Source organism: Accipiter gentilis, chromosome 14 (assembly GCF_929443795.1).
Source record: "Accipiter gentilis chromosome 14, bAccGen1.1, whole genome shotgun sequence".
NCBI lineage: Eukaryota > Metazoa > Chordata > Aves > Accipitriformes > Accipitridae > Astur > Astur gentilis.
This window is the reverse complement of record NC_064893.1, coordinates 30,988,697-31,016,277: the sequence shown is the minus strand read 5'-3', so window position 1 is coordinate 31,016,277 and position 27,581 is coordinate 30,988,697. Positions and strand designations below refer to the sequence as shown.

The 27,581-nt window shown below is 49.8% G+C and overlaps 1 protein-coding gene across 1 annotated transcript; it reads right to left on the bottom strand.

Annotated features, from left to right (window-relative positions):
* Positions 1-6,287: 6,287 nt before the first annotated feature.
* Positions 6,288-26,914, bottom strand: SLC17A9 (solute carrier family 17 member 9). Its single transcript, XM_049817199.1, has 13 exons — positions 26,759-26,914; positions 18,468-18,665; positions 16,716-16,855; positions 15,940-16,039; positions 15,183-15,313; positions 14,256-14,352; positions 13,201-13,297; positions 10,780-10,867; positions 10,428-10,462; positions 9,746-9,861; positions 9,416-9,471; positions 9,033-9,062; positions 6,288-8,928 (listed from the first exon to the last, which is right to left on the bottom strand). Exons 1-13 carry the CDS (start codon positions 26,866-26,868, stop codon positions 8,765-8,767), a joined length of 1,362 nt encoding a protein of 453 aa, XP_049673156.1. The 5' UTR covers positions 26,869-26,914; the 3' UTR covers positions 6,288-8,764.
* Positions 26,915-27,581: the final 667 nt, after the last annotated feature.

Genomic DNA, 27,581 nt, shown 5'->3' with positions numbered 1-27,581 from the left:
CCTGACAGAGCCAGGCAATGGTCCTGTTTCCTTCCCTTCTTACAGACATGTAGATGATTTTCTCTGATATTTGGGGATTTCTTGCTCTGGTCCTATACTGGGTCTAGAAGCAAGAAATCAAACGAGCTCTCGAAACCAAGTGTTTCAGACTCTCAGAAGAGAGTGGCTACAACACTCAAGTGCCTTCCTCGGTTTGGAGGGCAGCGTAAAAGCGAAGAACCTTTCCTTCTCTGAAGCAGCTGCCAGATGTGCTGACGACAGGGCAGGACAATTTTACCTGCCATCCCGCTAGTCCCCAGTTTGCTTTCTAACCCTTACTCTGCCTTACAGCAGTGTTGCTTGCAAACCTTGGACCATGCAAGAGTACAAGCAGATAAAGCAGTCGATACCTAGAAGAAAATTTCCAGGGATGAATAGGCAGTCCTTCTGAATGCTTTCTTTCGCCCCCCTCCTGCTAAAATCTGGAGGTTTTATTCCTTTCTTCTTTTTCCTTACGGCCATTACCAGACCGAGCCCTGCTAAAGCCGAGGGCAAGGGGAGCCCAGCTGATCTGTCCAAGCATGACTGAGAAGCAATCATTTTTTATCCGGCTGCTTGACATCTAAAGGCTGGTCTCCGAGGTCTCAATTAGGGTTTGGGGCTGACTCGCCTCCACCTCTCCTGGGAAGAGGTTTTGCCTCTTCTGCTCGGTTATACGCAGTGTCTCCTCCACGTGCAAGACAGACCAGGAGGGAGGGAGCTTTAGCCCTACTTTAGTTGTTAACCTCCGAAGCATAATTCAGAGCCCCGCATTGCTATAAAGGCTTCACAGATTGTTCTTATAACATAATAGGCCCTTGATCTGCTATGTTTGTGCAGGGTATGGAGGCCAAATTAATTAACTGGACAGGCCCCTATTTCGTTTGAATGCTGTGCCCCTCTCCCAGAGGATGCTGTCGGTGGCAAGTGATGCTACGCAGAGATTTGCACCTGACTTCCCTGGTGCTGGTAGCGACTTCTGTGTCTGTCTGACATGGGCCTGGTTTTATTCTTTATTATTAACAGAGTAAAGAAAAGGCAGAATTCACACAAATCACCTTTCATATATTTATATGGGAAATGCTGGGGTTGCAACAGATACTGAAGCATTTGTGCCAGTGCTGTGAACTTCTGTTGTCTGTCTTTTGCCAGGCAGAGATGCTCCTGCTTGCCTGCAAAAGAAAAAAAAAATGTTTTGGGATATGTTGGGAGAAGTATTGGCTGAGATCGGAGATGCCCTTCCCTGGAAATTAATCCACCAAACACAGATGAATCTCCTGGAATAATCCTCTCTAATGCACGTTCAGGAAATCAATTCAGTGCTTTATTCTTTAATCCAGAAATCTCCAAGGAGGAGGAGGAGGAGGGAGAGGATGAACAGACCCCATCAGAAGAGGATAAAAATTGGCACTGCATTTAAGGAAAAGAGAGCAAACAGTGCCTTTACGGAGAGCGGTGACATGTTCTCGCCAGCCCAGTGGGGAAGATTCACCTACAAACACCGAAGCCCTGAGCAACGCCAAAATATGCCGTTTCTTACTCATGCTATAGTTTTTGGCTCTGCATTAAACCTGCCAGAAGAGGGTAGGTGCTAATGCAAAACCCTTCTCGGTTTCCAGTGATCTGGGACACTCCTGGAGGCAGATGCCTTATTTGAGCTGTCAGACTTAGCCCCCTCCCAATCCAAACAGCAAAACCAACCAGTAATACCCCAAATTGCATTACCTTGGTGTTACATTTGCAAGTCAGATTTTCACCGGTCTACTCTGTGTGTTTTAACTGCGACAGTGCATGCAGATACAACCCACACAGGCAGGTCTCAGCCAGGCTAACTACCACGGCAAATTTGGCATATAATTGCATGTGTATTAGCATATCTGGTTTTGAAGCAACAGTGAATGTGGTTCAGTTTCCATCCTGAACAGCTTTATCCATATCCTTTAAACCTGTGGGTAATACATCTTAATGACGCTCTTTCAGGCATGGTTTCTATCCTAAACCCTTTAAAATACAGCTGTTTCCAGGCATGTTTATCTTTTAGCTCTCCCAAACAGTTCCCATTTTTCAACCCCAAGCTATTATGAAAGATTTCCAAAACCTGCCAGGAAGAGTTTGTCCATCTCAAGGCTCTGTCTCTGTTTCTGGATTTCAGCAATTTTATCCTAATTCCAATCAAAATTACACAGTGCATTTCTGAAAATATTGAAATTATTTGAGGGTACTGAGACATCTTGGCATCTGACAGAGCTCAAAGGGTGAAGAGCTGCATCCAGAGTCTGGCAACATAAAGGCTAAAGCTTTTCACTTAGCTCGCCATGGAGCCATAAGCCAGGAAAAAAGTCTGATTTGGAGGTCAATCAAAATTTCCCCATAGTTTTTAATCCTGAAAAATGCATCATTTAACTAAGAAATCAGTTCATTTTTAATTTTGTGCTCCCAGCTGACTCCAGGCACAAAATCCCCAGAAAACAGGTACCCCTTTGAAAAGGTTTGTCACGGTCCCTGGATCCGAACCTTTTTGTCCAGGTGCAGAACAGCCCGTCTCCCACCAGCCTTGGCTTTCCTGGAAGGACAGCCCAGGGCTGTGCAAACATTTCTCAGGTCACCCACTTTGTTGCAGTGCGTGTCCTACTTAGAGATTTCTGTAAAATGAAATTGCAGGGACGGAGGTTTTACGCTGAGCTCTCGCTGGTCCAGGTGGTTCCTGCGGTGGGAACTGCAGCCTCCAGCCCTTTTCAAAGCGCAATTGTGCCCGAGATTGGCTGAAATAAAATGAAATAAACCAGATCACGATAAATTACTCATCGGAAGACCTCCTTTCTGATATCTGATTATGGTCTTGCTGATAATACTATTTGTTTAGGGGGTTTATTTTGCTAAATAACTAGTAAATAATCAGGGTCTGGGGTGCAGAAGAGGGCACATCCTCCCTCCCGTGAGCCTGGGGACATGTGGGGACCTTGTCTGCTCCCCCAAACCTGCTAAATGGGCTTGTGGAGTGGGGCTGGGAGAAGGTCGGACCACGGGATGGAGGAGCCGGAGGGAGGATGCTGGAGGAGGCAGAGCGGAGCTGCGTGCACTGAGGAGCAGGTTGGTTGCAGCAGCAAAATCACAAGGTTTTACAAGGAAGGTGACTGCAGCCGGGAAACTTGTGACACTGGGTTTACAGGCACGAGCCTTGGCTTGTCTCGTTTGGGGCAAAATAAGAGCGAAAATATAGGAAGGCATCCGTGACCAGCCAAGGTTCACGCCAGCTCCGGGTATCTGAAGGGCCAAGGATGAGTCTCATGAAAGCTCCCACCTCACTTGTAACTCACGCAGGTACACGGGAGAGACTGTAAATGAGTGGGGTTGTATGAGACTCGGTAGGAGAGAGGGGGAAAAAAACCAACATGAAAGGAATTTAGCAGCTGCAACGAGCCTAAATGGTTGCACAGGAAAATCCCCTGTCAACCGCAAAACGGTTTGCCTTTAATGAGAATGCAGGACATGCGCGAGTAGGTTGCTAATTCTTTGTGTAAAATCCTACCGATAATTGCTACACGTGTACCTTTCCATTGTCTCCCATGGAAGTGGGATATTTTTTTTTTTTTTTTCCTTTGGAGCTGAAATTAAAAACAATTTATTAGAGAATAATTAATGCCAAAGTGCCAGGAGATCGCGCCCAGCACTGTGTTTGGAAGAACAAGAGCAAGTCCCCAGTAAATTGGTAGTTGTACAGAGCAGGGGAAAGCAATTTGGGAAAGGATTCAAGGGATCAGCCAAAGCTTTTCTGGCAGCTATTTCCTTAGTCAAATCATTAATTTTTGTTAATCCTTTGCAAAAATCTGGTGAATTGGGAACAAAATTTTAAAAGTATTTCAGTCCTGCTTTAGGAGGCCAAATCCTATTACTGGATAATGGGACTTTACCCTCCCAGGAGCAGGGACCTTTTGGAAGATGTGGGTTTATATGGGGGTTTCTTGTCTTTTCATTATTGGATTAAAACCTACCCCACTCTTAATCCTGCACTGGGAACTGTGTAAGCAGGGAGCTATACCAGTCTGGAAACCAACTGGAGCATAAAACTCCAGTTACCGTTCCTGAGGCTGACGGTCACGCTGTGCTTTCGGGTTATTCCCGTAACTCTTTGCTGTTGGAGCTCGGCTGCCCTGGCTCACGCCGTGCCCCCGGCACTGCTGCGGGGCCATCGGATGGGACCCCCAAAAACTGCAGCCCAGGAGCACCACTGGTATTTTGGAGGTGTTTTGGTAGAGGGGAAAAGTGGTTTTTTTAAAACCAGGTTGTACCTGTGGGAACTAAGACTGTTTTTTAGGCCACCTGCCCTGAAGACAGTTACAAGCAAAAGCAGGAAAATTATTTTGAAGAAAAAAAAACAAAACAGGGAAGAAAAAAGGGGAGAGAGCTTAAAGGTGCCGGCGGGAGCTTGATGCCCTGGACTGCAACTCCCTGCCACTGTCCTCCCCCCCCCCCCCCCCCCCCGCCACCCCCATTTTTAATTACAAGCAGTCAAACTGTAAAGACCTTAATGGACATCTTAATTATTGCATTAAAGTTTGAAATGGAAAATTCCTCATTACGTGCCATGCAGTAGGTCACGGCTGCAATAAACGGTGATATTTTGCTTGTTACGGTACTGGGTGCCCTTTGCAGAATGGTGGTGTCTTTGGGGCATGTCCCAGCCCTGGGGAGCTGGCAGGTGGATGTTAGATCAGGTCTCTGCTGTGAGAGCATCTGCTTGTGTTTTCAAGGCAAAAGTATCAGCGAGAAGTGCTTTTTGCTATTTCTTTTCTCCTCCAAATAGTGCTATTTTTCTCCTGTGTTTTGCTTTCCATCTGCTTGAATGTGTTTATTGATTTAGTGTTATGCAAACTGCAATAAAACAGTATCCTTCCAATGCTCTAGAGCCAACTATTGAATATGCCCCAAACAATTTAAATACAAACCGACCCATCAATCCCAACCCACAGCAGCAATACAATATACCTGTGATTAATCAGCCTTTAAGCCCAGTCCCAGATTCCCAGTCCCGTTCGCACCGTCCCCATGTCCCTGCTGGCTCAGGGCAGGCTGGAAAACTGGGATCCAGCCTGACAGGCAGGGTAGCCCTGGGACCCAGACAATTTAAGGAATGTGGCAGAGCGCGTTCTTTTCTCTTAGGCTTTACACAGATGCAGGATGCCATGAAGAACAGGGCAGGGGTTTAGGTGGGTCTGTGGCTTCTTAGAGCTTTTCAGGTCAAAGTAGCTCAAGTGTGTACGTCAGAGGTTGTCTATACCTTTATAAGAGGAGTAAAAGGACAGGAAAAGTTGAGGATAACTTGCATTCCGATAAATTTTCATACCACAAAGTTTCACGCTGGGTTTTTTTCTGAGCACATTGAGGAGAAAATTAGGGAACTCTGCAGTCCTTAAAGGTAGTTTCTTGATTACATGACCCTACAGATGAGGTTTTAAAGTTCCTTTGGTGGCTATTTCTCCTCTTAAAACGTCTTCCCAAACTTTTGCTCCCCCTTTCCCCTTACTAGCTGTACAGTTGCCAAATGAAGAGGGAAAGCGAATGCTGGCGCAGCAGGTCTTGGGACTCCCCAGCGCGGGCTCCGGCGGGGAGAACCACCAGCCAGGGCTGCTCCTCGGTGGGGCCAGGCTCTGCTGGCTGCCCAGCTGTGCCAGCTGTGCCAGCCAAACCAGCCACAGTATCTGTGCCAGCTGTGCCAGCTGTGCCAGGGCCAGGCTGAGCAGCTCTCGGCCGGCCAGGAGCTGCCACATCCCAAATCTTACAGCTCCCTCTGTTGGCATCTCTTCGAACCTCTCAGCGAGGACGCAAAAAAGTTGGCAATGTCATATTTTATTTTTTTTTAAGCAGTCTCCAGGTGGAAGGTGGTCTGGCTGCGCGGCTATATCCCACCTAACCGAAGACTTGCTTCATTTCTGGTTTTACTCGAAGAACCGCTTCTGGAGCATGTCTCCTGGTGCTGTCCTGACCACAGCTCTGCTGAAGAAAGCTTTTCCGTCAGTTTTTTCCAAAAGAAGTGGGAAGAAGATGGAGCTGGATGCACTCGGAGGGCTGACGTACGAGTAGACACAAGGTTGCTGCGAAAATCTGCCAGCCCGGATATTCTCCCAGCGCAGCCTCCCCATCCTCTCCCACCAGCCCTAAGGAGTTAATCACATTAAATACAGATGAGCTCTGTCTGTCCCTTACGGATCACACAAATTAGCACCTCTGCATTCAACGGAAAATCAGACAGTGTGCAAATGATTCGCTGCCTTTATTTTTTTTTTAGGTCCTTCCGTAACAAAAACTCTCAGACAGCAAGCTTTGGCAAGGTTGCTTAAACATATAACAGTACAGCTATGTAAAATGGTTTCAATACTTCGCCAAAGAGGTACGAACATAATGAAACCTAAGCCTCAAGTGTATTTCAAACTTATTAACCAGTTTACAGAGACAGATAATCTGGACAGCCCACCAAAGTGTTAACTGGCTTTACAAAGAAGGCACAGCCAGCAACATTGACTTTCCTTTGAAATTCTTAGTTCCAAATTTCCCAGCTTGCAGAGCCAAGGGGTGGCCAAGCCGCCTGGTTCAAATGCAAGTGATTCAAACTCATCAACATTTCCACGTGAAATGGTGCATCCAGCAAAGAGAACCAGAATTCACTCCTTGCGCTCCTGACCCGCAACACCAAACACCCAGGGAAGACGTCAAAAACCCCAAAACAAAACCCACCTTTTTTTTTCTTATGTCGCTATAGAAAAGGCCGTGCAAACAATCTGCTCAGACTGGACGAGGGACAAGGCTGGCAGAGATGTCTGCACGGCCTCGGGCCTCTTTGGCAAGCCTGGTTTGCATTTGCTCTGTGTGCCCTCCCCATTTTACCACCCGATTTTGAGGAGCTTCCCGGCAGTGCTCGTGTGTCCTGGCTCTGCAGCACCCCAGATACAGGGCTGTACCTATGGTAGCAACCAGCCTTTTAGAGAAAAAAAAGCACAGAAGGAGAAAAAAAATACTTTCTTATCTCTCTGGCCCCCAATCAGGCCACACTGATCCTATATTCTTTTGCGAAGACATCGGGCAGTTGCATCTTTATCTCTTAATATCCCCAAAAAGTAGCTCAGCTTAGGTTGGTGGCACCCGTTAGTGACTCTGCAATTAAAAGGCTGTCAGTATTTTCACTATAAACCCAGCTATTCAGAAACTTAACATGGCTCCAACATATCTTCCAAGAAGAAATTCGGCTAAAACAAAAGGAGAAGCAGAGGATAATTATTTTTTTTAAGGACGATGAATCCGAACCTACAGCTTTCCTGCACAGCGAGGTCCCTTGGGAAATCTGCTCCCAAGTCTCAAGTGAAGTTTTCTGGTAAGCACGAGAGAAATCAAAGAGATCCTTTCAGGCTGCAAGCAAGGGGTGGGAGGAAAAGCAATGACTTGCTTTAATACGAAATGTCACATTTAAAATAGATCCTACAAAACCGGAAACTGTAGGCTGGTAAATCCTTCCCTTCCAGAAATGCTGTGGGGTTTGGTGGGAGTACCACTCAAAATAAGCATGCAGCATCAGGCCTCAAGTACATAAAATATAGAATTTGGTACTTCAATTTAAAAATATTTATAAATAACTTAAGACATTCAGGCTCAGAGGCGTGTACAGCCGAGCATTTCCCTCCGACACGGGGAACCGCAGGGATCCACATCCAGTACTATGGATCCCCAATGGAGAAATTTGCTTTACGCTTCACGTAGAAACAAAACCTGCCCGTTGCAGGCTCTTTGGAAAGTCTCCCCCGCCCCTTCGAGAGCACGTGGAGGACACATCTGATCAAGCAGAGAGCATTTGGGAGTATAGATCCATAGCACAGAAGACGACCCGTTCTTCCTATACATTCACAGCACGTGGCAAAACAGTTCCCGGGGGATTCCTTGGCCGCCCCTCCACCGCGAGGTGATCCCAGCTAAGCCTGACCACGGGTGATGGCAGCTTCGCTCTCACGTCGGAGGTGGTCTGCCGTGGCTCAGGGCTGGAGTAAAACCACTCGGAAAGGAGGGAGCCCTCGAGCGAAGGCGGGCTCAGCTGGTTTGAGCGGTCCGCTCTGCAGCGTTCCCGGCTCAGCTCGAGCGCGGGGAAGGCCGTCGTGACGCGACCTCCTGCCCCTGGGTCCACAGTAGTCATCCGGCCAGAAGACTTGCCCTGAAGGGAAGCCTTGACTTCATCTCACAACCCCTTCTCCCGTACACCCGGCTCGGACCTGTCGAGCAGATTGCAAAATGAAGGCACGCGGGGGAGGGTTAAGGTCAGAGGTACGTTTGTTTGGGTTATTCCTTTCATGTCGTTCAGAGGACACGTGTCGAGTGGCAGCCCAAGAGCCGGGCACCCTGCAGGGCAGAGCACGCAAACCGCGGCAGCCTTCGGAGACAAGCCGGGTAAGCTGCTTTGGCCACATGGATATTTGTCCACTGGACACGGATTGGGGCAAACTGGTCTCGTGGGCCGTATCCTCACTGGAGATGTTGAGCTGGACGGCTCTGCTGGCCATCAGCTATGCCCTGAGCAAAAAATGAACGCTAAATTTCTTCTCTCCCACGGGCTTCACCCAGACCCATTATATACTTGGTCTCAGTATATTTTTTTCCTGTTAAACACCTAAAAAAAAAATAAAAAAAAATGTTCTTTGGCACTTGTGCGACAACGACACATAGACGTGACACTCTCCTGTCCTTCGGCTGCTTGCTGGACTCCTCTCTAGAGGTCCACGTATGCAGAGTCTGTGTCCACCCTCTGGGCCTCTCCAAACACGAGGAATGCACAGAGGCCAACGCTGTTGACAGCAGCCACCAGATTGAAAACAGAAATCCAGGAGCCAGTCGTTTCAATCAGGTAGCCAGCCAAGTACACGCAGATGACACCTGGGGCAGGAAAGAAGAGAAAAAAATGCAAAGAAATGCGGGATCCTGCCCGCTTGCGAGGAGAGGATTCCCAGGAAAGGATGAGCTGCAGGAGGATACCTTACCTAGGAGGGCTCCACCTGTATTCCCAACACCTGTAAAGAAAAGCAAGAAATTGCATATTCAAAACCCGCAGACATGAGCGGCTTCTGCCGGGCTCCCGCCTGACCCCCAGCTCAGCAAAACCCCTTGCTCACGGCTGGGACAACCCACACTCATCCTCATCCCCAGCCCACGGTGCAGGTAAGCATTTGGTAAATTGAAAGGTGTGTTGGTGCAGTTACCTGCCCCCAGCAATGGCACGTACAGCACAGAAGGAAGCTGAGGTTGCAAATATGGAGTAGACATTGCACAGAAATACTCCTGCTCAGACTTTAATGCTGATGACCGTGTCCCCTCCCATACACACCACTTTCCGGCAAAACAAAACCCCCACCAGAATCCTTACCGAAGAGTAAGCCGGCACACGAGGGGGCCAGATCCTGTACGTTCACTGAAATGCCACTAGTGAGAAACAGAGAGGGGAAAATGGCAGTTTTAACGGAGCGCGATTGCTTTTTCATCATTTACACAGTTTGCCAAACAAAAGGAAAGGCTCCTAGACAATAAATGGCACTGGCAGGAGAAAGGAGGAAAGAGACTGAGAGTGAAGCAGCACAGGAGAATACCAGGAGGAAAAGGATTCCACTCCAAGCAGCAGCCTCCTCCGAGACCCCGGAATGCCAAGCATGGGGTAAGAGCTCAGGGCCACAGCTACCGTCGTTATCACTCTCGTTACCTGTGGTTAAAGGTCTGAAGTCCAACAGAGGCAGAGGCAAACACTATCGCTTTGCAAAAACTGGAGGTCTGGCCCAGGCACAAAGCAAAAACGCTCGAGACGCCGGAGCCAATGACCTGGAAGAAAGGGAAAATTAAATAGCACAGCACATTTTCTTTAAGGAAGAAAGCAACTCCTTTCGTGGACAAACTGTTCCCTTTTACGATGGCAAGGGCTTGTGTACACCAGGCGCTTCTCCAGACTTTTTTTCCCCTGTGTCCTGCCTTTCTGTGCCAGAGGTCTGTCCGGAGGGATGCGGTGCTGCGGAGCGGAGGATACGCTGTGCTCTCACCCAGCACTTCTATTCCTGTTCATCCTTGTATTGCTATTTCCTCAGTATCTAAGGGGTCATTTAGAAAGACAGCGTACGGTTGGCCTTTGCCTGTGAAAGCAAACCTCTGCGGAGCACTCACGAATCTCTGTGCTCAGTGTTACCGTTGGACCACGCTCTGTTCCTCCGTCAGGGCTTTGCTCTGGATTTCATTTCCCATACGCACTGACACCGATCGATCTACAAAGCTAGAAAACCTTTCCTCTTTCCACTTACAACCATGAACCCAGGTCCCTAAGAGGTCTAATCTGCCTTGTAAGCGGAGGTCAGCAGGGAACTCGGGTGTCTCTCCCGTGGCTTCAGCTCTCTTACCTGCATGAACTTACGAATGGTGATGGTTTTGTACCCTGGAAGAGAAAGGGAGAGTTGCAGTTAAGCACAGCTCACCAGGTTCCCTTGTTCTCCAGCCAGGAGACCACGTGGTAAGAGGATTTCAGATGGCCACATTTCGTCTCTACGTGGATGTTGTGGCTGAGATCAAACTGACATCCAAACACATGGATGGGACTGGGACCCTGGAGTGTTTATTCTGCTTTAATATCAGAACCTCAGGTTGTCTATTTGCTGGGTCTTCTCCCTACCAACAAACCCACCTCCTCCCACCCAGGTCCTCCTTCCCCATCACATAAAACAAGAGCTGAGGAAAAGCCAAAAGAGCTCTTACCCTGGTTGATTAAATGATCAGACAGAAATCCACTGAACAAGCTTGTAGGAATTGCGACCAGCCAGGGGACTACATTAAACACCCAACCCTGAAAGGGAGCAAAAATCAAGAGAGGTTTGCTGTCAAAGCTGAGTTTGTTTGCAAATATTTTATTTGATAGTCTGTGATAGCTGTAGAAAGGAAAAAAAAAAATAAAAATGAAGCGATCGGGACTTCTTGCAGGATCTCTACCCCCCTGTGCCCAACAAGCTCCCAGCTACGCCCTGCATCACTCCAAAATCTGTAAGGCGGCAGGCACATCACAGGGCTGTAGCGTTCACAGATTTGTCGTCTTTCCTTCTGCCCCGGTGACCCTGCGTCCAGGGGAGAGGCAGAAAGCTCTGTCTGCTCTGGGAAAGAGGGATTAAACGTGGCAAAGTTTACTGTTCAGCAAGGTGATGTGGCAGAGAGCCACAGAGCCCTGGAAAGCAAGCTGTAGATTTTACTCTGCCCTGTGGGTCATCAGTAAAGCTGCCGGCAAAATTCCCGACATCAGCTTCAACCTCATTAGCAGCGTTACTGCGAAGCTGAGGGAACATAGCTGGATTTTCTAATGCCAGGATTAGGTAACATTATGGGTAGCAACATACTTCGGCCTATTTTCAATTAAGCGAGCTTGCTACAGTTGTAATCACAGATGATTACTGGTCATCTGGATTACAGCTGCTCAGAGGCGTTTTGGTGCCCAGATCCCACGAGGAGCTGAAATCCAGTGCAGGTTGGGCTGGGCTTCATCTCAGCTGGTTGAACCTATTGATCCATCCATCCGTCGTCCCCCGCGTCTCCCCCTTTTGCTCCGAGCCCATCACCCCATGGAGGCATCCCTCCCTTCCTCGCCTGGCTTCAGGATGCGTGGGAGGGCCAAATAATCTTGGGTTTGAATAATCCTGTTTCAGCTGCTCCTGGAAATTGTACTAGGGTCCATCTTTCAGTGGCTTTGAAACTTTGGGTCTTGGTCACTATTGGAATTGTTACCCCCAAGGGCTTGTGGGGTGATGTCTCTGGTGTCTGTTAACACCAGCTGGGCTTGCTCAGCAAGTCAATCCCAACACACCGAAACACCTTTGTCCATCCCTACAGCCCATCACCCTGAGCAGCGTCAGCCAAAACCCTCCATCGCCTCCATCCATCCATCCATCCATCCACCCATCCACCCATCCATCCACCCATCCATCCATCCATCCACCCATCCACCCATCCATCCACCCATCCATCCATCCACCCATCCATCCACCCATCCATCCATCCATCCATCCACCCATCCATCCACCCATCCATCCATCCATCCACCCATCCACCCATCCATCCACCCATCCATCCATCCATCCATCCACCCATCCATCCATCCATCCAGGTGGGCTGCAGGCAGCTGGTGAAGGCAGCTCACCTGCAGAAAGGGACTTTGACCAGTAGGTGCCACAGGTTTCCCACATTAAGGATTATTGTCCGTCCTTTAAAATTAAGCATCCTCAAGCCCCCTTTTATTGAGATGTATAAAGTGATTATCAGATGCAGGGACGCTATATAGAGCGTCTTACGTAAGGGCACCATGATATAATGCTTAACAGATGGTAAATTACTGCTGCACAAGCACATTACTCGAGGTGCACAGATCTTGTCACAACAATATGTTTGCTGGTTTAATACATGATTTTAATATAAATATCGAGTATGCCATAAAGCGCCTTACACATGCCATATGAAAAGGCATTTGTAAGCAGCTGTGGAAATTATACAAACCTAACGGAGCCATCGTGGAAAAGATTGTCTGAGTTTCTGAGAACAAGATCAAAATACCAGCTCTCAGCCCAGATGAGTATTGCCTAGGTTTCTGAAAAATGGGAACACCATTTGTACTGAGGAGAGGGTAGCTTTGACAGTATTTTTGAAGTACACATCATTAATGGTAATTATCGTTTTCGCTGGCAGGTCTGAGCTAGACAATGTCAGTACAGTTTAAAACCCCGTGAAAACCCAGGAGTGAACGGTGGTCATTTGCAACAGCATAATGTCACGAGCTCTGTGCCGTTTGAAAACCATCCTTTCCTCAGAAGAAAAGCAGTCTGAAAACAAAATATAACCCCCTCTTCCCTGCCTGGAAGGTTCCCCAGCTCTGCCTCACTTCGGCATCCCTAAACAAGCAACTAGAAACCAGCCTCTGCCTACCTGGAGGGAGGATGCTTGCATCTCCAAATATCTGTGCGGGGGGGTAAGGGCTCCTAACCCCACAGCGAAACCTCCCGCCTCCTCTTGCCTCCCAGCCTGCTCTCACCAAATCCCTCTGCCATCATCATCCTCCCTATCTAACCCATTCTGGCAGGGACCCAGCACAACCTCGTTTGCGCGGGGACCGGCAATGCCTGTGTCTCAGAGCCAACTTACCTTTGACTCGGGGAAAGTTTCCTTAAAGAACGTCGGCAGCCAGGAGAGGAGAGTGAAAAAGGTGCTGGCCGTAGAAAGCTGAGCGATGATGACAGCCCTGAAAATACACAGCGGAGAGGAAATAATCAGGAGTGACGTGTCACACGGGGTGGGAAACGGGCACTCGAGCAACCCGGTAGTTCAGTTCCTGGTCTATAAATAAATCCCTCACAATGCTACAATTCCTGAGATTTTTTTCACAGATAACTACTCCTTTTTGGCTCGCCACCTTGCAGCACCGCTCGTTCCTTCGCTGCCCGCACCGCACAGCGCCCGGGCGGGCGCCCGACGTCAGCCCCTGGGTTCAGGCGAGGTTAATTGCAGCGGTAATTGTGCGAGTGGGTTTCCCACCAGTCCCTTCGAGCGCTGCGAGAGCTGTCCCGCTCCAAGAGGTGTTGTTTAGGGTTTTCTAGGGATTTGTTATCAGCAGATGCTCCGTGGTTATTCAAGGCAGGAATGGCCTTGCTGCCCCGCAGCCCCATCGCCCTCCTCCTCGTCTTTAAACGGCACTTGGGAACGTGCTTGGATGAGCTTCAGTACCGAATGCAGCATCCTATGGCTGTTCCTATGGCTATTAAAATGTCCTACGGCTATTAAAATATCCTACGGCTATTAAAAAGATGTTTTGCCGGCAATGAGAACACAGCCTGTGCCACCCAGTGTCTCTGAGCAGCGCTTCTTAAGAGCCCTTTACAAGCAGCATTTCTACCAAGCCCGGTGGAGGACATCACTCCGGAGGAGCACGCAACTCATCCAGGGAACAGCCTGTGAAGGAGAAAGTTTTGCCAGTAACATTCAAGCCTGACATTCCTCCGGACAGAACAAAAACTGCCATTAGTCAAGCTTACTTTTTTAGTTCTTTATACAGAAGGGATTAGAAAACCTGGTAATATTTCCCAATAAATAAGTCGGCAAACACATAGGCAGAAGCAATAAGCACAGAGAGGACAAGAAGCCCTTGGAAGCAGGGTGCTCTCCCAGCCCTGGCAGTGCTCGAGGCCACCGCAGCTGCCTACCATATCGGCGCCTTCTTAAACAGCTGCTTCCAGGGAACTTTGGTCTGCTTGGATATCGAGAGGCTTCTCATTAAATAGTCTATGGGGATGATGAGTTCTGCAGGGAAGAAAACGTACAAAGGACAGCTTTGATCAGTAATTTTCTGCGCAGCTGGAAGGAGCCCTGGAAGCCCACTATACAACCACTTTTAATCTCCTTCTAACCCTTGCTTTTTGGCTACACCACCATTGAAGGCTCATGAAAACACCTTGTTCTGTTGACCAAAATTTTTCCACGGCATCCACACACTTCCCCATCCAGCCACCTTCCCCCATTTGTTATATCTCTTGTTATATTTAAACAAAAATCTCTTGGGCAAAGACCAGGTTTGGATTTTGTGTAGCACCAGGCACACGCCCGCCTCCTGACGAGCTGGGCTTCTACATGCCACGCTCGCACTAGTAATGCTGTAGCCAGGTCTAATGGTTTCCCCATGTGTGGAATTACTCCCAGACAGTTATTTGGGAAGAGATATTCCGGATTAACTGGTTTTTAAAAGCTCTATGTGTAGATGTTCTTAGTTTGTAATAAGTATCTTGCCCTGCTTTAGCTTAATCCACTTTGAAGATCATGCTCTGTTTGGCGTTTTCACTGGTGCTTAAGAGTACGGAGGAGTCAGATCAGGCTCTCGACAGCAATATAATCCAGCGTGGGACTTGAAATAGGAAATCAGCAACGCAAGAGCTCAGAACCTTGTTTCTGGCTTTAGCATCTTGGGTGAGACACAGCGTGTGTTAGAGAAGACATCTGAACAAAAGGTCTGTGCGTAAAACCAGGCGCAGTCTTAGAAACAGAGAGGATTTGTAGAAAACAGCGGAGAGGCACCACCCGGGTCCCTCAGCCTCAGGAGCGCTGGCAGCCCGAGGGATGCAGGCGGCAGGACTTACCTTTCTCATTCAGGAGGTACTTGCAGGTGCAGTAAACCCAGAGCAAAGTGAGCAAACCGGAGAAATAGAAAACGCTCTCCCAGCCGTACCAGTCCAGGAGAAGAGATCCCGCACCGCCGATCACCAGCGTCCTGCAAGGGAAACCCCGCTCGGATTTACAGGGCTGGCTAAGAGCGTTTGGGCTGCACGCATCAACGGGAGATGCTCCCCGGGGAGGATGCTGCGTGTCACTAAATGCGCTTAAAAAAGTCATCGGTAGAGAAACCACTAAGGGAAGTATCCCAGGGAATGTATAGACCAGCAAAAGAAATGAATACACCGGGAAACTAAGGGATTAAACACAGTAATACTTCTATTTGGCTTTAAGCAACCCTTCCATTTAGAAAGGAAATTCTCGTGGAGATTAGCAGAGATGGGGAAGTTATATTATCCCCATCTATCAGAGAGGACAGGTGACCAGGCTCGGGCCGACCCCTGCTCTTCCTGCTGGAGCAGGCTGTTTCCCATCGTAATTAAAAGTTGCAAACACTCTTCGAAGTCTGGTTTGAAAAGAAAGAAAAAAACAAACCACCCATAAATCCTTGACGTGCACGACAGCAACTGCCCGAGGCTTCCTCAGCTGCAGCCGGTATCCTCAAGGACCCAGGAATCCACACGTACTTTGGGCTGCGAGTTTTGCCTCCAACTATTTAATGGCATTTCATCACGTATGATGTCCGGAGACTGTCACTCGCTGCTCAAAGCCTTTTGAACTTACCCACACTGCGAGCCGGTCCCCACTGTGCTGTAGGTGAAGGCTCGCTCATTCTCCCGGACCTTCTGGGACAGCAGGCTGGCCAGCGATGGGAAATACACCCCTGTGAGCAAGGCAGGGATCAGTCAGGCTCCTGCGCCCTCGTGAGCAAATCAAAAGCAAATTTAAAAGATCCAGCAGGAGTTAAAACACCGAGACAAAGCAACAAAACCTTTGGTGAATTCCAAACAGGTATATAAAAGAAAATAAGCGACTCCATCGCCCTGAAAGCTTTGTTTCTGCCTTCTCCGTAATCCCCTGTTTCACCATCACCGCTGCGGCTGTAAATCCATCAGTGCCAATGCACTTATCCCAATGGTTCAACAGTGCTGCAGCTCGGCAAGAGGGAAGGAGAATCATCCCAAATTATGCAAAAGTTTCGGCAAGGACTAATTTTCCCCAAGTCCTTTGAAGGAGTTTTAAAATGCGGAAAATCAAACAGCAACAGTGATGATTTCAGAAGGCAGCAGCCCTTGTCTGACAGAGAGATTTCTACAGGGGAATGATTTGTCAGCGACTTTCTCTAGAAATGTCACTTTTTTTTTTTTTTTTTTTCCCCCGTGGAAGTTCTGGATGCGGAGGCAGTTTTGAGGCAGAGGATTGCTCGAACACGCAAGAGAAGGGCTCACGCACTGCAAACCGCATGACTTGCATCTGAATTTACCGCACACGAGCCCCCCCTGCAAGGAAGCCCCTGGGCAGACAGACCCACAGACACGTGCGCAGGACAGGGGTCTCACCTTGCAGCAAGCCCATGAGGAACCTGGAGGAGGTCATAAAAACGAGATGGGCAGAAGTGATGTGGGTGAGCAGCGGGGTGAGGACGGTGAGGAACCCCCAGGCTGACGCCGAGAGGAGGAGGACTTTCTCACCTCCTATTCTGGAAGACAGAAAACACGTTATCGAAAACAAGGGGAGGGCGAAAGGGCAAAGTCCCCCAGTCAAGACTCAAGCGCTTTTCCCAGTTGAGCCTGTTTTTAAGAGCAACCTTTCGGTCAAACCTGTTCTCTGAGGTTTTCTAAACCTTACAAAAGCCTTTAGCCCTCTGGGGAGCAGCTCTGACCTCCTCCCTTCCCACCTCCTGCTCCCCGGGAGCCGGCAGCGAGCAGCTGGCCACCAGCATCGCTCTCACCGGGACACTGGGCACCAGTGCTGCCCGTCCAACTCCAGCACCACCGGCCCCAGAGACACCACCGTGCTGATGCACTCAAGCCTCTGACGGAGGGGAAGCCCAAGCTGCCGTCACCCTTCTGCTTTTCTTAACCAGGCGCTGCGTTTCCTCTTCCATCTGCTCTTTTGCATCAGCTCTGCCTGCTAACATTTGGGTTTTTGCAGGCGTTTGCTTGCAAACTATTAAGGAACGTAATTAAATAGCATAGCGCGCTGCACGGATAATGTTCTCCTTCCAGGCATGTGTTCCTCACAAAAGATTTCATAGGAAAGCCCTCCTCGCTAAGAATAGGGTGGCTGGGGAAAGGAACTTGAGCAGGTAATTACTCAGATCTTTCCTTACAGCTACCTGGGGAAGTTGGTTTTTAATTGATGGGATAAAATGGAGACACTTGGTTTTCCCAAACATGATGGAAACCGTGACGGGGGCTTGCTTGTGAAAAGATTGCGTGAGAATACAGGGTGGAAAAACGGGAGGTGCTGAACTGAAAATGAAGATCGACTATGCAGATCAAATAGAAAAAAGCTGTGTTCCTTGCAAAAAGGAAATATTTTCTTCTTGCGGTTAGTGATTGCAGCTAGAAACCCTTCCAAATGGCTGTCTGGCACTGCTGGGATTAAGCTGTTTGTTAATGAACAAATAACACTCCCAGCGAGCAGCAGCTATGAACTATGCACGAGCATCAGCATTTATCACTTTTCTAAAATAAAGTTTGCCTTACACCCACTATTCCTTTCATCAGCTTAATGTGTAAGCTTGTGGGTTTGCTTTTTTTATTCCAGTTACTGAACCAGCGCTAAAACCCACCTCCATCAGAAAAATTATGCTGGTATGAAAGTGCTCTTCACTGTTTCCAGGTAAAAAAAAACCCCTATGTTGGTCTAAGCATCCACGACTGCAGGTCTCTCCTGGCAGCTGCTCTGCAGGAACTGTCGGGGCAGTAATGATGGTGTAGACACTGCCTGTGTTTGCTGGGGATTTTGCCTGTGCGAAGTCCTTCTGTACGTACTGCCCTATAAGCCCAGCAGCAATTTCAAGACCCAGGAACCTAACCGGGCAGTCAAAACTACACGTGTCCTTTCTGAATCAGAGCTATAGACCCTGAGTGAGGCTGATGGAGAGACCTCAACCGCTTTCAGAGCAACCTGCAGTGCCCCATAAAACTTCTCCCCATGGACACGCTTCCCTCTCCCACCCTATCTCTGTCCCAGGGTGACACTTGGCACAGCCACTGTCGAGACTGGAACCGAGAGATCAAAACCAAGCTAAGCGCCATGAAAAAAGCCCGAGCAGAGGAAAACGTAAGAATAATTGCCAGTACTGATCACTGATATGTCCTCCGATAATCTGTGTCAAGCAGTAGCCCCAGAAGAAGCTGCTGAGCACTATGCCCGACTGCTTCTTGTCCCAGTCGAAGCGGGTGCTGAGGGCGACGGCGCAGATGGGCACGGTGACACGGGCGCAGTACAGCAGGCACGTCCCCAGCAGCAGCATCACCTTCCAGACGCGGGACTCAGGCCTGCGAGGATGGAGAAGAAGACAGGGAAAGGGCAGATGGAACGGTCCGCCTGGTAGATCCGTGCACGGCGAGGACTTTGCTTGCAAGCCGAGTCTGCCTCGATACGATAAAGCTCAGCACAATCCCCCCTGCGGCACGGCACTTCTGACACAGATGCGCGTCGCATCTGGTGACTTTTATGAACGATGCTAACTTTCAGCCCGAACACCGTTTGACCCCAGCGGCAAAATAACGTCTGTCCATAGGCTGCAAGGTGGGACAGGCTGCTCGGGCATCGCTGACTGTGGATGGAGGGAAAGGTGCGGGGGGGAAACCTGGGTTGTTTGCTTTTTTTCCCCCAGATAAAAGCTTTAGAAACTGTTCTCTTTAAAAGATAAGGATAACAAAGGAAAGGTCAGTGCATGAGGTTGGAAGCATTTGCAGGAGACACACCGTCTTGGTAGCAAACATTTGTTATTTGGCATTCCTACCTGTTCCCCAAGGGAGGTGGCATGTGTGTTAGCCTTCCTAAATAGAAGGGAGGTGGAGGAATTCTTTAGTGAGAGACGAGACTGGGCTGAATAGCCCAGAGAGAGGAGCAAGATAATCCAGCTCGGCCTGATAAGAAGTTTAAGGTACTATTAGTAATAACACATTAACAGAACATTTTTTTTTGGTACATGAAATGTGCTCCTGCAGAAGATACAGGCGGGAAATCGACAGGAAGGCAATTTTCTCTGCTCCAAGTCAGCAATGTGCTTCTGGAGCAGAGACCCACGTTTTGCTGCAAACTTCAGGCCCCAGGTGTAGGTAAACTCCTCCGCCTTCCCGCAGCCCCGCTAACATCAGTCCGGGTCCCCCTTTTGTCTGTGACTTACGGAGCTAAAAGCTTAGGAAGAACACCCACTATTTGTGTTATTTGTATTTGGTTATTTTTACGCCCAGAGGCCAGAGCACAAAGCACTGAGCAAACAGACTCTCTCTGCTCCAGAGATGACTGGGGAATTCACTGTACCAGGGCATTGACCTCCGTGCTTTCCACCCTACTAAACATACCCTCCTTCTGCGTGGGAAACAACCCGGGTCACTTTTTGTATTGAAATGAGCATTTCTTTCTCTGTACTGGAATTATGATAAATGTAGGTTAATCCCACACAGCACAAAACCATTTATAAATGTGTCAAACGGCCCGTCACAGACGGAGGCAAAGGAACAATGAAAAGTAAAACACGCGGGGCAGCCGTGCCCGCTGGAGGTGCATTTATTGCTGTTTCCCAACAAGGCAGATAAGCAGCTCGGTGCCAGCCTCTGGCAGGAGGAACTGGAGGTGCTTCAGTTGGCGCTCTGAAGGTTGGAACCGTCTTTACTGTGCACACGTACAAAATAACACAGGAACTAGAAAACCCCACGTATCTTTGCTGGAGGAATAAATAACCAAGGGTTGACCTGCCTCAGCCATTCGCGCTGGTTGATAAAACGCCCTCAGAGCCCCTCCTGCTCTCACACCGAGAGGAAGATACGCAGCAATCCTATCTTAATTTGCTGCAAAACCAAAGGTGATTTGTTTTTTTAATCGCCTGCCCCAGCCACCTCCGGCAGCAGCCACTCCACCGCCTTCAGCTCCCTACACCAAAGCACAGCAACACCAAAATCTCTCGGACCCCGCGTGTCCGGATCAGACCAAGCCCAGCGGGACCATACGGGCAGGAATTTGGGGTACGAATCCCCCCCCAGGAGGCAGAGGGCAGGTGGGGGGTAACCGTCGATGGAAAATGTTACGTAGAGCCCTCAAAAGGGTGTCTCAAGACAAATCGAGATCAGATGCTTGCCGGTATAAGCGACCGACCCGAGCCTGCCTAACCAGTGCTCCTGCAACCGCAGAAATGGGCTGTTGCCAGTCCGGGTCTGTAATCTCTCCTGTTATCTACAGCGGCACGGCGCTGATTAATTTGAGCTATTGAACCTGCAACAATTGAGGTGACGAAGTAAAACGCAGCGGCCTACGATGTGCGTAGGTATTTCCTATTATTTAGCCACCAAGATAGTTTTCTAAATTGTGCTTTTCCCCCTGAAGCGAAGACATTTATGAGCTTTCTCACTGTCTGGAGCCGGGCTGAGCTCTGCCTCTTCTCCCAGCGGTTATTCTGATGAGCACAGCAGCATTTTAATGGGATATTAGATCAACGGTTCTTCCTTGGCATTGCAAGGTGTAAGACGGAGAGAAAAAGACCTGTGCAGCTCAACTGGTCTTTACTCCACCTCCCTTTCTAATATTGCCAAGGTCTGTTCCCTCCAGCGAGCGTTTGCAACTAGAAAAAGCAAAACCCCTGCGCAGCAATGCCGGTGTCCAAGGAAGGTGCGGGCAGGGGGAGCAGAGTTTGGTGCTAACGGATCAAACCCCAAAAAAGCAACGAGCAGGCTGCCGAGCAGCTCTGGCACCAGGGCAGAGGGGCAGGAGGGGATGCTGCGAGCTCCCAGCCTTTTTTCTCGCCCCGAAGAGGCAGGCAGAGTCACCCGAGCCCCCAGCCCCTGCGCTGGGGGCACGCAAGGGGATTTGGGGGTGGTGGGGAAGAGGTAGCCAGGCCAGCGGTGCTGGGTCATCCAGGCGATAAATCCGACCTGGCTGAGAGCAGGGCACAAAGGGGCACGTTGCTCCCTGCAAAAAAGCAAGACAGCATTCAAAGCACAGCTCAGGGACAGCGGTGGGAAGGGATCGCCAAGCAGAGACGTTCTCCCGACAGGCCTCTTCCCCAGCTGGTGTTTTGACAAAGCTTCAGTGAATATTTTTTTTCTTGACTTTTATTCTTTTTCAAAAGCACTAAATAAGTCCCTGGGTATATGACACCATCTCAATGCTTTTTTTTTGATTACTACTCCATTCTAGGCACTCATATTCTTTTCCTGTATGTTTAAATGCATCAGTAGAGACTTATGCTCAAAACAAGTGGGTAGTATAAAGACGGCTTCAGACTACCACTTGCTCCGTAGGTAGCATATCCAGCTAGGAAAATCCACTCAAATAATGAGAGTGTCAAATGTAATCACTAGCTGCCCACACCCACCTGGAAGCATGGCAAGAATTATTTCTCTGCAAGGACAATCATGTGCTTGCATCAGAGGAAAGAGCTTTGTAAATGCATTTTCTCCTAATTATAGTTATCACAGAGGCTGCCGATGAGTCAATGTTCTGCTCAGTGCAAAACAACAACAGCAAAGGTTACAGGAGAAACTTCGACTAGTACAAAGGGGAAAAACTAAAACTCCCTTTCAAAAACTAAGGAATAATGACAAATCAAACAATAGTTTTTCTAGGTAACACCAGCCAACCGAGAAGCGGAGCTTTACTAGCGTTAACAAATTAAATTTAATGGCTTCCCTGATGAGGGAGGTAGAGATAATCCGTGCTGGAAATAACCAAACTGAGTCGGAGTAAAGCACATCTAAACCTAAGGAAGCCACGGCCGTTGGTGCCATCCGTGCGACCGTGCCCGTCTCACCGGCCGCCGGCCGGAGCTCGTCTGGAGCCACCTAATTGACTTAATTGGGTGCCACGTGACGGCGGCAGCTCCTCGCCGCCCAGCCCGTGCTCTCCTGACCCGTCATGCCTTTCTGCTTAGAAGAAACAGGCACTGCAGGTGCAGCCCCTTTTGCATGGCACCGAGACCCTCCTTACAGAGCAAAGCAGCCATGCAGCTAGAAAACGCTTCCTATTTCATCAACCTCCAACCACCACCCAGACAGACTATAATTAGCTCCAGCCCTAACGACTCTTCCTGGGTTGCTTTTTGCACAGCAGCAGCCCTATATCTGAGCAGCCCTGCCTGATGTCCCTCGGTTCTCCTCCTCCAAACGCAGCCCCGGGTGCTGGGTGGTCACAGCTTTGCTTCCAGGCATCCAGTGATTCCCCTGGGACCCAGCTCCCATCAACCGAACGGGTCCCGCGCCTAGGGCACGGTGGTTAAGATTGATTTTCAAGGATGCCTGCGAGCCCCAAAGGGGCAAAACCCAAGCCAAGCCATCCCGCGGTGGCAGGAGAGCCAGCAGCATAGCGTATCTTTATTTGCAGTGTGTTTTCCTGCTGGAGGAATTTCCCCGGTAGATGCCACAGAGCAAATATTTATTCGACTTTATTTCTCTTGACTTGCCTCCCTCCTTTCCCCCAGTCTGCAGGTCTGTCTGTTTGCAGACACTGCGGGTCACTGTTAAAATGGACTTGCTGGAGTTCAGGCTATCAATTCGATTACAGTTTAGTACCCCCTTCAAGGCACGAGTCTGGACCATCAAGGTATTTTCAGGTGGTAAGAGAGCTGTGTTGGCCAGCAGGACCACGAACAGCCTGTCCCAGCAACAGCTCTTGGCCAGGAGCCATCTCTTGAGGTTTGTGGGTGTTTTCCACAACTGGAATTGGAAGTGGGAGAAGAACCGGGAGCTGCAGCTCCTGATCTGCATCGGAGCTACCCCACGGCCAAGGTGGGCGCAGGTATCGGTGACGGGGCATCCCGCCCACCCCCAGGGCATCTCTACCTCAGTTCTCTTCTGTAAAAAGAGACTAAACCCAGCTCTGTGGGAAAGACGCGGAGGGTACAGCACCTGGAGCCACCTCCAGTGCCCCCAGCCCGCTCACTTCTCACCTGCCACAAAGCAACCTGGGGACGTTTCCCTCCTGGTCGCCCATTCCCAGCCTCACGGGGGCATCCCCCTTCGAAAACCTCTTTTCCAGCTTAGCTGCCTATGGCTTTAATTTACAGTAATCTCCAATTCAACCACGGCCTGACTGATGTGGCGCAAACACAGCGGTCGCGCAGACACTCCTGTGCAAGGAGATAATACCCAGGTAGTTATTTTTAACCCGCTTTGACAGTCCGCTCGCTTCTCTCTCTTTGTTTTTCTCAACAATTTCTCCTTCCCTTGAAAATCTAACACGCTTGTCAAGAGAGAGGTTTGGGGTGGGGGGTTTTTTCCCGCCCCTCCTCGAGTTGATTTTGTCATGCTGCAGACCAGCTCCAAGCTAATGATTTGTCGCTGTCAAAAGTAGCTTTGGGGTTTAGAGAAGGGTTTTGGTTTTTTGTGTTGGTTTTTTTTCAAATCCACCAGCTAACAGCCAGCGAGAGCGGCACAGAGGACACAGGGCTTTTTTTCCTGGGAAAGCTGCTGGTTTCCTGTCAGCCTCCCTGTGCACAAACTCCCTCTGCAGAGCCGCAGATGGCAACAAAGTGGTGTTCAGCAAGCGCGGCTCTGGGTTTATTCCCTCTCTTCGTTTCTTGCTTTCGGCAAAAGCGAAGATGAAATTAGATTTCAGCAGCTCGTATGAGCTGGAAATAGTTGTTAAGGCCAGGTGGAGGCAGCGGGAAAATGTAATAATGAAGCACACGCGTGCTTTGCACGCTGATCTAAGGGCGTACGTGGATCAGCCAGGAATGAAACGCTTCAGCCAGGAACGAAACGCGTGTCTTGCTTACGTTTTCCACGTGAAATAAGTTCTCAGCACGGCATGATTAAAACCAGGGTGAGGAACTCGTTCAATAAAAAAAATCCCCAACCACCAAAACAAAATATGCAAGTAACGCTGCGACACTGTGTTGATAAAAGATCAGGGCACAGAACTCAGAAAAAAAACGTGACCGTTGGCTCCGGGCAAAGAGCACAGTCAGGCGATCGGAAACCAGCTTGTGGCTGGTGGTACAACTCCTTTTATCTCTGGAGCTTAAAGAAACTGCTGTAATAATCCCTTGTCTTCAGATGTAGCCAGAGGCTGGGAGATGCAGAGTGGTTTCAGGAGCCATTTGCTTCCCAGAACACGCTGACTTTTCTATGTCGTATTTCTCTCCAGGAGGCACCATCCAAAACGCGATCCCCACGTCTACGGCTGGATCTGCCCGTGGCTTTGTGTGCAACCTTCAGCAACAGATTTCTCTTCTCCGCGCTTCGGTCTTCCCCCAGCTAAACCAGAGATGGATGCTAAAACACACCTACTGCCTGAAAAGTCCTGCTTTGGCATGTTCAGATCTCCATTCAAAAGTGCTATCTAATTGTCCAGGCGTGCTACATAGGCTCAAGCCCCAGACAGAAATCCCCGAGCGTTGCTCTCGGAAGAGGAGATGTGTGAAAATGGAGCCATTGGAAACCTGCAGAAAAGTTTGGGAAAGGCAGCCGGAGAGGCAGGATAAAACAGAGGGCAAGAACAGTAGAAGAGGAAGGAAAAGCCAGCTGAAAAAAGGGAAGACAAAAAAAGAAGCAGCATGAACAAAGATGGAAAAATGAACCTGCCAAGATAACTGTTTATCTCTCCTTGCACTGACGGTGCAGACAGATCCTGGAAGGCTGCCTGGCATGTCTTTTGTTGGAGCATGAAAGGAGAACCCATGTCACTTCCCCCACTTGATAAAACCTTGCCTCCAGGGCAATAACTCATTACTTGGAAACGTCGAGAGCTATTTATTTGCATATGCCGTTCGAAAAGTGTCCACCAAATCGATTCGAAACCATCCAACGAGGTATTTTATACAACTCGACTAACCTGCTGGCCTGATCTGGCGGATCGCTCCCCCTTTCTGCTCCCCCCTTCCCATTCCCACCCTCCGCCTGCCCTCTTTACGTTAGACCATAAAGCCTCCCAAAAAAGGGCTGCGACCTTGCGTGTCTACGCCAGACAACAGGGAGGTGACCTCCGCTTGTGTGAATTGCTGCGATACAGATAACGATCTGACTGGAGTTATGGTTAGCCTGCCGCTTTTTTGCATTAACCAGATTCTTTCAATTACTAGCGGCACTTAGGGTGGTCAGAGTCGCTTTCAAAACACGTACGTCTTGATAAATAAATCACCTCTTTGGTTTTGGAAAGTGTTATCGATGGTTTGCGTTTTTCAAAAGAGATTCGGGGAACTGGAGGGTTTGCTCTGGCCCAACGTATTAATTTTTTTTTCTAGAGGATAAATATCTAAATGGAAACTGTTTCATGAAAATTTGGCCTGAGGATCTTCCTCTCCCACCACTCCCATTTCACACAGCCTCAGTGAAAAGTTAGAAAGGGGGGAGACAGAGAGAAGGAATTTTCCTAACCGCTTTTGGGGGAAAAGAATCTTAACATTTTAAGCCACCCTAGTGCCCAAGGTCTGCTTTTGAGACCTACCCCCTTACTCCCGAGATGAGCGTGGGTTTGATTAGACTGCCAGGTCTCTGACTGCAGGAAAAGTCTCCCTCGGGATGGCAGTTTAAAGCCGGCTCTCCTACCCGGCCCGAGTTCCTCTTCGTGGCAGCGTTAAACCGAACCAAATTCCAAAAGCGCGGGGACAAGGCGGTGAAGTCTCCCGGTTTGGAAAAGCTTCCGACCGTCCCTTCCAGCTGCCCCGTGGCACTTCTCCATCGTCATCTCACCCCACCTCAGATGGGAGAAGCGGCGGATCCTGAGGTCGGGGTGCTGGGTGACTTTCCCAGGGTGGCAGCGGGGAGCAGAGCTGCCCCAAACATCCCAGCTCCGTCCTGGGTCCGTAGCTTTTGCTCCAAACACAAGAGCACCCTGCGTTTGCTTACGGCCCTCCTGTTAAAAGTGGTCAGTTTGGGCTTAATAGTATCTTTAGGTATTTTATTTAGTTAACTTGAGGAACAGTTCGTGCCGTCTAGCTGCCGCCCGGTTACTATCCCAGACTTTCTTAATTAATTACTACCGCCAGTACAAACCTCCCTGCAAGGAACACGTCGATAAGAACCTCGCACTGATTTCAACGGCGGGTTTAAATACCTGACTACAGGCCAGAAATAAGCTCCATACACTTTTTTTTTTTCTCCCCTATATTTCACAGGGATTCCCTATCTTCCCCCTTTTCCTCTCCCCTCTCTGCCGGAGTGACACAGCGGGGACCGCCCGGGCCGGTGGGTGCCCCCCCGGGGAGAGGAGACCCTGGGACCGGCGGGGAGCACCCAGCACCCCCCCAAACCGCCTCAGGCTCCCCGACCCCCCCCTCCCGTATCTTTTCCAGGAGCAGCATCACGACGTGGAGGAGTTTTGGGGGGCGGAGGAGGGGAAATAGCTGCGGCTTGAGCTTGCCCGAGCCTGCAGGAGGTGGGGGGGGGGGGGGGGGGGGGGGGCTTGTCCCGGCGAGGTTTTCCAGCCTTACCTGGACCAGTACGGGTCCCCCCCGCCATCCTTCCTCATCCCGTCGTGCTGCCCCGGCCGGGCCCCGTGCTCGGCGCTGCACACCGGCACATTCTCCCCCCCCGCGGCCATACGGGCGGCCGCCTTCCGCCTCCTCCCGGCTTCACATCGCGGCGACCGCCGGTTCTCCTCCCCCCTTCGCCGAGCCACGGCCACGTGTCAACGCCTTCCCCCCCCCACCCCACCCCGCGCCGTTCCGGGAAGTCTCGCCGCCCGCAAAGCGGCCGGGGGCGGGCGGGATCCCGGTGTGTTCCCCCCCCCAAAAAAGAAACTCCCTCTCCTCGGTCCTAGGGCAGTCTCGAACCCGCGGACCCCCGACCATCGCTGGGGCTCGTTTTCTCCGGCCGTCACCCCACTCTGGGGGGTGGGGGGAAGGTGTTTCTCTCTTTTTCTGTATTTTTGTATTATGTTTTCCTCTTCCTCCGGTAAATACTCACACCCCGCTTGGGTAAAACCGAGGGGGGTTAACAACAGGGGCTAAACAGGGGCTGTCCTCCCCCCCCCCGATACCTGGAAAGCACAACAATCCTTGCCCTGTTGGCAAGACAGCCCCCTGCCCCGCCAGCTTTCCGGCAGAAAAGTCTCTGCCTCTGCTTTTTAAGGATTACAACAGACTACGATATTCCCATCCAGAGAATTTAAGGAAAAAATGAAATAGGAATCTGTATTGTTACAGCTCGGTTTCTCTGTCAGATTGAGCTGCTGCCCCGCTATGAGTTATCCGAGAGAGATAATCAGATGGCAAGACAGCCCCCTGCCCCGCCAGCTTTCCGGCAGAAAAGTCT